The sequence below is a fragment of the Micropterus salmoides genome, unplaced genomic scaffold (assembly GCF_014851395.1).
Source record: "Micropterus salmoides isolate LMB-PRFRI ecotype aquatic unplaced genomic scaffold, ASM1485139v1 Ms_hic_scaffold_2, whole genome shotgun sequence".
Lineage (NCBI taxonomy): Eukaryota > Metazoa > Chordata > Actinopteri > Centrarchiformes > Centrarchidae > Micropterus > Micropterus salmoides.
The window spans coordinates 3,737,309-3,746,581 of NW_024041150.1; the positions used below are offsets into that span (position 1 = coordinate 3,737,309).

Sequence of the window (9,273 nt, forward strand, 5' to 3'; positions counted from 1 at the left end):
TTTTGAATTTGAGAGGAACAAAGAAATGAACATGTGATATAAACGCAGCAGTTTGGCAGTTCTGGATGCAGAATGGGCCACATCTGCTCCGGATTCTGCTGACTGTTTGTTTTGGAGAGGAGACGACCCCTGAGGTCATTCGGCTCCCAGTAGAACCCTGTCAGGGCACTGAAATGGAGCGGACCCAGAACAACTCTCATCAGCTGTTAGCTGTAAACACTAGCAGGACTAAAGTTACGGTACGGCTGTGTTAAAACTATAGCACAACATCACTGCGCTGTAATAACGTTATGTTTTATTAAATGTCACATTATTAACAAAATATCTATTTAATGTCAGTCCAGTGACCTGACAACTGGCTTGCCTCATTTTCCGGCGCTGGTGGAGCTCATGCAGCTACCGTGTGACGAGAAAACATAAGAGTCCAAGACTTTTCACGCATAATTCACTGAGTTGGTCAAAGACAAACATTCACAGTTTTGTCTAGAAACAGATTTTTATTGGATTTCAATAAAATGTACAATTTTGATATAAACTGACATGTAATGTGGTATGATGTGGCATAAAAATAGCATGCCTACCGGTAAAACACCAGTGTTGGCCAAACTAGTTTTAAATAAAGATAAACAAACAATATGTAGTTCACTAGCAAGGACCACACCACAACAATGGTGATTTAGAGAAACATGCAAATATGGAATGCAGGGATTATGGTGGACGGATTAGTGCAGATAGAAGGCAAGGGTGATGGTGGAAGAAGGATGTCGTCTGATAGGCTGGTCTGAGATGGTGGACAGAAGACCAGGCAGAGAGACTCAGTGTGGGGGTTTCGTCTCTGAAGTGTTTTTGCCTGAGATTTCAAGACCCCCCAGACGGTACCTAGATGAGACATGAGAGAGCTGTGCCCTGATTAAATAGGAAGGGATGAGTGGGGGACGCAAGAGGGGATGAAGGGATGAGGGAATGCGGGGATGGGGGATGATGGGATGAGGGATGAAGGGATGAGAGGAGCAGGGATGGGGGATAGAGGGAAAGGAGGATGAGTGGATGTGTATAGGGATGAATGGATGAAGGGAAAGGAATGGTGGGTCGAGCGATCTGAAACAAGTGTACTGTTAAGCGTGTGCTGTTGAGTGTGGATCGTTGTCTGTCTTGTGTCGAGCGATCCGAAACAAGCGGGGCAGGCTGAGCGGAGCTGTATATGTAGCCTTGACAGGTGATTGGAGGTGTGGTTGAGGCGTGGACCCGCTCCCAAACCTAAGTTAACAAATTAAATTCATTTGTGTTTTCTATTTGTACAAAATATAACAATACTTTTTAATAAATACATTTTTGGGAAGAGAAACATTTGTTACAACGAAAAAAGTAAACAACTACATTAAAATCTTCATGAGTGACCAAAAAAGATCAAGGTCCTATATCTGTCTAGTCTCTATCTACACTTTCTATTCACCTACATTTCTTCTCCCCCCCTTTCTCTCTCTCCCTCTTTCTCTGCCTACATGAAGCTGACTGTGGAAATGTTGTCATCATTCATACTGATGAAATGCTGATTTCATTGCTGTCCATTCTGCAACAACACACAGAGGCCAAAAACTTGTCAATGGCTCCTTTCCTCATGAAGACATACAGGACTAAGTCTGCAAGAGGACTCAGTTTAGCAAACGTAAATGACAGGGTGTTGAGTGTTTCGTTAAAGCGTGATCCTAGAAACCAAATGATGTTGGGCAGGAACAGCACCATGTAAATAAGCAGCACCAGAACCAAAATTCCAACTATTCGTCGTTTTTCTTTGGAGGGCAGCGCAATGGAAGCAGACAGGGCTCTGAGGGTCCCAACTAAGAAGAAGATTAACAGTGGAAAGGGAAGTAGAAGGAAGACAGCCAAGATTATGTCTGTGACCACATACTTATCCCAGAAATAGTAAGGGATAACACAGATAAGAGGAAGGACCCAGACCACGACACAGACCTCCACAGAGGTCTTGATGGTTCGTCTGTAGCGGTACCACAGCGGGTGGACGATGACCAAATACCTGTAATACAAGATGGACACAAAGTCTTTGAGGAGCTTCAGAGTTATAAACTAATATAATGTTCAGACACAGAAGGAGCTCCACACATACTGGATAGACAGATAGATACCTTTCCAGGGAGATGCAGACCATGAACCCAACACTGGCCATCATGCCGAAGTGATAGACAAATACATAAAAGATTTCATATATCTTCGAATCCCAACGTTCTGCCACCTCAACGATCATGTAGCAGAGCTGAAGCAGGTCAGAAATGAAAAGGTTGATGAGGTAGATCGGAGCAACATGATCACTTCTCACCTGCAGGAAAACATTGGCAAAAGCAAACAAGCTGTTGTAAAAATGTTGTGAAGTCCACCTCCTCCAAAATCTGTCATCTTATGCTGCAGTCAGAGCCATTAACTCTCCTTTGACTGTTAGAAACAGTGCTTGAAGTGGGCTGGCACCTTATTTTTTGCGCACTGGCACTCACAAGCTGCCGGTCCTTTCCTCGGCCCTCTCCATATCAGGTGACGTGGGGGGGGCATGTTAACAGAGGTTCATTATGTTGTCAATTGGATTCACACAATTTTTAAATTTTCAAATGGTTTTCTCGTAAAGTTTTGAATTTAGAACATAAGATGAGAAGTTGGGAGCAGAGTCCCTCCCCTCTGGTAGCCAGCTCTATCTGTGGGGACCCTTTTTCATGACCGGTCTGTGTTCACGCAGTCTGTATGAAGCAAACTTATTTCTTAGTTTAGGACATTTTTATTATTTTTTCTTGTTGATAATTTGGTTTGGTCTGCTTGAGTTGGCGTTTCTGGCTGAAGGTACAGCTATGTGATGGTATGTCTGGGGATTACTTGACTTAAGTGATTGTTAAATGTAATTGATCTTTTATGTATTTTTAGTAAGAGGGGGTATCGGCCGAGTTCTGGTGTTTTTCTCTTCACCTGCAGGATGTTCTTACAGAGCTTGGTGTGATTTTATGATTGTTTTGTCCCATCTTAATAGAATAGAATAGAATACAATCTTCATTGTCATTGTACATGTAACACAAAACTGGATGCAATCTAATCAGTGCAACATCAGTAAAGTGCAAACAGGTATATAAATTTAAAAAATCCCCTTAAATTAGCTATAAAAATATATAAAAAGGAAAGTAAAGACACATCTCACACACACACACACGACAGTCCACTTCACAATTCATTCCTTAATATTGCATTATTCAAGCAGTGTTTAGTACTGTTATCTATTTGTTTGCGTTTTAAAGGTTCAGTTTGTAAGACTTAGTGGCATCTAGCGGTGAGATTGCGAATTGCAACCAACTGTCCAGTCCACCACTGCCCCCTACCATTTCAAAGAGCATAGGACAGCTACAGTGGCTGACATAGGCCAAAAGGTGTTTCTTCTGGGACAGCAGAGAGTAGCCAGTCAAGAAATAAGGTTTCTTTAGGTAGATATGTTGAGAAATTATATTTACGAGTGTTGCGTTTTTCAAAGAATGTTCCGTTCATTTGTACTAATCTTGTATATGACTCAAGAGGAACGAGTAGTCTGAAAGAGTAATTTGTTCATTTTCACGCATCCGTGAAAAGTCTTGGACTCTTATGTTCACTCGTTAAACACACAGTAGCTGCATGAGCTCTGTCATTACAGGAAACTGAATTGATAGTTCATGACGCTCAACTGTGGGTCTCTGGGTTTGAGTCGTTCATTTGTCACGTGACAGCTCGGCTGCTGTGGAGCAGGATGGATCACATGGGTCCTCCTCAGAGTCTTCTGACTTACTGCCAGCGCCGGAGAATGAGGCAAGCCAGTTGTCAGGTAACAGTCAATGGACTGACATTATCTATTTTGTTAATAATGTGACATTTAATAAAACATAACGTTATTACAGCGCAGTGACGTTGTGCTATAGTTTTAACACAGCCGTACCGTAACTTTAGTCCTGCTAGTGTTTACAGCTAACAGCTGATGAGAGTTGTTCTGGGGCCGCTCCACTTCCCTGGCAGGGTTCTAGCCGAATTACCTCCGAGGTCGTCTCCTCTCTAAAACAAACAGACCCGGTCATTAAAACTTTAAAACACAGCCACATAGTAGCGTTAATTTTAGCCCTGTTGTTCCACAGCTCCTGACTGGTGAACAACCTTTGAGAGCTGGATGTGCTCATGTTTGTTTCTCTCTGTCTGCAGAATCCAGACTTCATGTGGCCCATTCTGCCAAACTGCTGCGTTTATATTATGCGTTTATTTCTTTGTTCCTCTCTCTGCACTGGAATTCTTTTAAGAACTTTATCCAGATTGTTATTAAATTTGTCGAATTTTAATAAGAGTGTGTTTTATTCATATAATGTGTTATTACTTCAATACATTCCCAGCAAATCTGATGTTAACATATAGATGTTACTCACGGAGAGGGATGTTAGACTATGAATGATCACTTTAGAGATATAATGATAGTAGTTATAATTATATATACATACAGTGGGTACGGAAAGTATTCAGACCCCTTTAAATTTTTCACTCTTTGTTTCATTGCAGCCATTTTCCAAAAATCAAAAAAGTTCATTTTATTTCTCAGTAATGTACACTCAGCACCCCATCTTGACAGAAAAAAACAGAAATGTAGAAATTTTTGCAAATTTATTAAAAAGAAAAACTGAAATATCACATGGTCATAAGTATTCAGACCCTTTGCCGTGACACTCATATTTAACTCAGGTGCTGTCTATTTCTTCTGATCATCCTTGAGATGGTTCTACACCTTCATTTGAGTCCAGCTGTGTTTGATTATACTGATTGGACTTGATTAGGAAAGCCACACACCTGTCTATATAAGACCTTACAGCTCACAGTGCATGTCAGAGCAAATGAGTATCATGAGGTCAAAGGAACTGCCTGAAGAGCTCAGAGACAGAATTGTGGCAAGGCACAGATCTGGCCAAGGTTACAAAAAAATTTCTGCTGCACTTAAGGTTCCTAAGAGCACAGCGGCCTCCATAATCCTCAAATGGAAGACGTTTAGGACGACCAGAACCCTTCCTAGAGCTGGCCGTCCGGCCAAACTGAGCTATCGGGGGAGAAGAGCCTTGGTGAGAGAGGTAGAGAAGAACCCAAAGGTCACTGTGGCTGAGCTCCAGAGATGCAGTCGGGAGATGGGAGAAAGTTGTAGTAAGTCAACCATCACTGCAGCAATCCACCAGTCGGGGCTTTATGGCAGAGTGGCCCGACGGAAGCCTCTCCTCAGTGCAAGACACATGAAAGCCTGCATGGAGTTTGCTAAAAAACACCTGAAGGACTCCAAGATGGTGATAAATAAGATCCTCTGGTCTGATGAGACCAAGATAGAACTTTTTTGGCCTTAATTCTAAGCGGTATGTGTGGAGAAAACCAGGCACTGCTCATCACCTGTCCAATACAGTCTCAACAGTGAAGCATGGTGGTGGCAGCATCATGCTGTGGGGGTGTTTTTCAGCTGCAGGGACAGGACGACTGGTTGCAATCGAGGGAAAGATGAATGCGGCCAAGTACAGGGATATCCTGGACGAAAACCTTTTCCAGAGTGCTCTGGACCTCAGACTGGGCCGAAGGTTTACCTTCCAACAAGACAATGACCCTAAGCACACCGCTAAAATAACGAAGGAGTGGCTTCACAACAACTCCGTGGCTGTTCTTGAATGGCCCGGCCAGAGCCCTGACTTAAACCCAATTGAGCATCTCTGGAGAGACCTGAAAATGGCTGTCCACCAACGTTTACCATCCAACCTGACAGAACTGGAGAGGATCTGCAAGGAGGAATGGCAGAGGATACCCAAATCCAGATGTGAAAAACTTGTTGCATCTTTCCCAAAACGACTCATGGCTGTATTAGATCAAAAGGGTGCTTCTACTAAATACTGAGCAAAGGGTCTGAATAGTTATGACCATGTGATATTTCAGTTTTTCTTTTTTAATAAATTTGCAAAAATTTCTACATTTCTGTTTTTTTCTGTCAAGATGGGGTGCTGAGTGTACATTACTGAGAAATAAAATGAACTCTTTTGATTTTTGGAAAATGGCTGCAATGAAACAAAGAGTGAAAAATTTAAAGGGGTCTGAATACTTTCCGTACCCACTGTATATATGGCTGGCCTGGTTGTATACTCAGGAAAGATTGTGAAAATGGACGGATTTAGCCGGAGTAGTGGCAATTGTATTTTGACAACATATTTCTGTGGTTTTTACGCAGTTTGAATTTGGTTGTGGCCCCATGGGGCTTTATCGAACGATGAAAGATCAAGAGGTGAATTTCTGCATTATACTTTGTCAATTAAAGCAACCCAGCCAGCCCTCCGTGTTTGAGAACTGCGCTGTTTTTTTACACCACTGAAAACATAGTTATGGATATTATATTGCATTTCAATCAATAGATAGATAAATATTACACACTGGTCCTTTTATTGTCCTGAAACATCTGTCAGCAGTTCAAACAGAGAGTGTCCGGCGTGTGATAAATCTTTTAGTATGTTCTGAGCTTTTTTGAGACAGGGGGGATTGTAAGTAATCTGCCAGGGAGCTGAGAGAGCAGGTTGGCCCAGAAGATTACTGGCTGCACTTTCAAGCTGTTCTCACTTCTAACTCGTCACACGTGTGAGAATGTCAGAGACCCTCTACACACATTCCCTGCTGATGAACACGGGCTGAAAATCTGTTTTATTCCTCCTGTTTATCACACATCTCTTAATGCAAACACTCATCAGTGTTGTATCCTGGAGTCATTGTATTTCGGGTCTTGCAACAGACACCCTCATCCAGGCAACCCAACCGATGCTGATCAGACCTCGGCCTGTGTCTGAGTTTTAGAGAGATTTTAATGGAAATGTAGATTTTAATTTTTCTTCAAATTGCATAGAAAGCTCTCCTTGCTTTCGCCCTCAGATCTTTCACAGCCACGTTGAGGGTTCATGTGTATGTAATGTTGAAGCTAAAGTATGTGAAGTGTTTTGTATGTTTTAATTTAGTGGTGTCTAAATAAAAATTGTGTATTGAACTGATTTCTGGATTGTTTCTGAAAGATCATTATATTAGTCTTTGATGTGTTTACTGTCAGTGCCCAGGTCTGAAACTCACTCTCGCTCCCTCCTGATTGTTGTGACTTGTTTATTATTACATCACCTCACCTTTTTTTTAACGATAAACAAGTTGCATCCTAATGTATTAATAATTAATTAAGATTATCATCATTCTTAACAGACACATAACAGTAAATAAATAAATCATAATCAGAATTTACATACCATATAAAAAAGTGCATAGATGGCCATGAGGGTCGAAGGAAGACCGAGAGCAATGATCATGCATGTCACCACATACTGGGTATCGACGATGAAGTTGCTGTAATTATAGCTTTTGTTCTGTGAGGTGCTGTTAGCGTAGAAATCTTCCATTCTTCAGAGTGAAACCTGTCGTTCGAGAGATCAGGTTATTAAAAGGGAGCAGGTTTTTAATATCTACCTAACATTCAGTTCAGTGCCATCACTAAAGCTGTGAGGTGCAAGTTCACACAAATACAGTTCACCCATAGTTTACACACAGTCATATCAAATAAAACACTGCCGTCTTTTCAGTTTTATATATTCATATAAATATCATCATCATCTCTACAAAAGTAAAAAAAATTTAATAAGTCACATAATGTACCTTTGAAGGCTGCGTAATCCCACCTGAATAAGTTCCCTACACCAACATCGGATGTGTTGTCTTCCGCTTTTTAACAGTCTATAGAAAATATGGTAAGCGATAACATGCAGTTTCCTGTTAATCTGCACCTCCTCTTCTAAAGGAAGTAAGAAAAAAGTAGTCTGGCACAAATATGCTTTAGGTCCTTCCTGCGGGCCAGAGTTTTGAAATAATCTCATGATAATCATTATGTGTTAAGTGGTCTTTAACTTCTATTGTTTATTTGTGTATCTTAGGAGGCGTTGAATGTCCTTTGGTTGTTGTTGTCTGTTGTTCGTATCTGTAACTCTGCTCTGCTGCTGCTTTGGTCAGGTCTCTCTTGAAATAGAGATTTCAAATATCAGTGAGATAATATGGTTAAATAAATAAAGGTTAATATAATTTTAAAAAACATTCTGTTTAAGTGCTTGTGGCTGCATTATTCTGTTCTAGTTCTGACATGACTGTCTGCCTTCACCTCAGCTAATACTGTAGAGGAGCTGCTTTGAGCATCAAAGACTCCCTGTAGGCTTGATATGGAAGCTGTACTTGAATGGTTTCCAACGTGTTTTCTCTGAACTTCAGCAATATCCACTCCACTCGGCCATGAGTTGAGTATGTATCAAACACTGAATCATATTCTTACAAATAAGCTGAGATACTTTTTCTTATTTATTTTCCGTGTCATATTTAAGGAATGAGTGTGAAGAACAAATTGAATGAATTGCAATTAATTGCAAATTCCCTCCTTTCAAGAAAAATTTACTTGATCTCAAAAAACATTTCCACTGCATTGCAACCCTGCCACTAAAAAAAACGCTGACATCATGTCAGTGATTCGTTAACACAGGTGAGAGTGTTGACGAGGACCATGCTTGAGATCACTCTGTGATGCTGATTGAGCTAGAATAACAGAGTGGAAGCTTTAAAAGGTGCTTGAAATCATTTTTCTTCCTCTGTTAACCATGGTTACCTGCAGAAAAACACGTGTCATCATCGCTTTGCACAAAAAGGGCTTCACAGGCAAAGATATTGCTGCTACTAAGATTGCACCTAAATAAACCATTTATTGGATCATCAAGACCTTCAAGGAGAGCAGTTCAATTGTTTTGAAGAAGGCCTCAGGGCGTCCAAGAGAGTCCAACAAGCGCCAAGACCGTCTCCTAAAGTTGATTCAGCTGCGGGTTGTGAGGCGCAGTGAGGCGAAGACTTTGAGGATGGCCTGGTGTCAAGAAGGGCAGCAAAGAAGCCATAGTGTGAAACAAATGTTTTTATTATGAAGCAGTCACAGGAAACGCAATGTATTTATCACTGGCTGATCGTTTATTGTTCAAATTACTGACTGACTTCTTTATTATAACCTGTGGAAAACAGGCACCTTTTTCCAGGAAAAAACGCCTAAAATAACAAACCCAAAATGAGTCAGGAATAACTCCAACCATTTGGCCTAGATTCATAATAATAATAATAATAATAATAAGTCAGAAGCTAAGGAATATAAATCCATTGTATATTAAAATATTTATTTATATTATAATATTTACTATTACAGACTAC

General features: G+C 40.8%; 1 protein-coding gene across 2 annotated transcripts; it reads right to left on the reverse strand.

The window, feature by feature from the left end:
* Positions 1-573: 573 nt before the first annotated feature.
* On the reverse strand, positions 574-7,815 carry LOC119911318 (G-protein coupled receptor 4-like). Of its 2 annotated transcripts, none has more exons than XM_038730164.1 (4): positions 7,699-7,815; positions 7,296-7,460; positions 2,145-2,272; positions 574-2,035 (listed from the first exon to the last, which is right to left on the reverse strand). In XM_038730164.1, exons 2-4 carry the CDS (start codon positions 7,443-7,445, stop codon positions 1,534-1,536), a joined length of 780 nt encoding a protein of 259 aa, XP_038586092.1. In that variant the 5' UTR covers positions 7,446-7,460; positions 7,699-7,815; the 3' UTR covers positions 574-1,533. The 2 variants fall into 2 exon arrangements, with proteins under 2 accessions (XP_038586092.1, XP_038586091.1); XM_038730163.1 differs by having other exon boundaries at positions 2,145-2,335.
* Between the last annotated feature and the right edge of the window lie 1,458 nt (positions 7,816-9,273).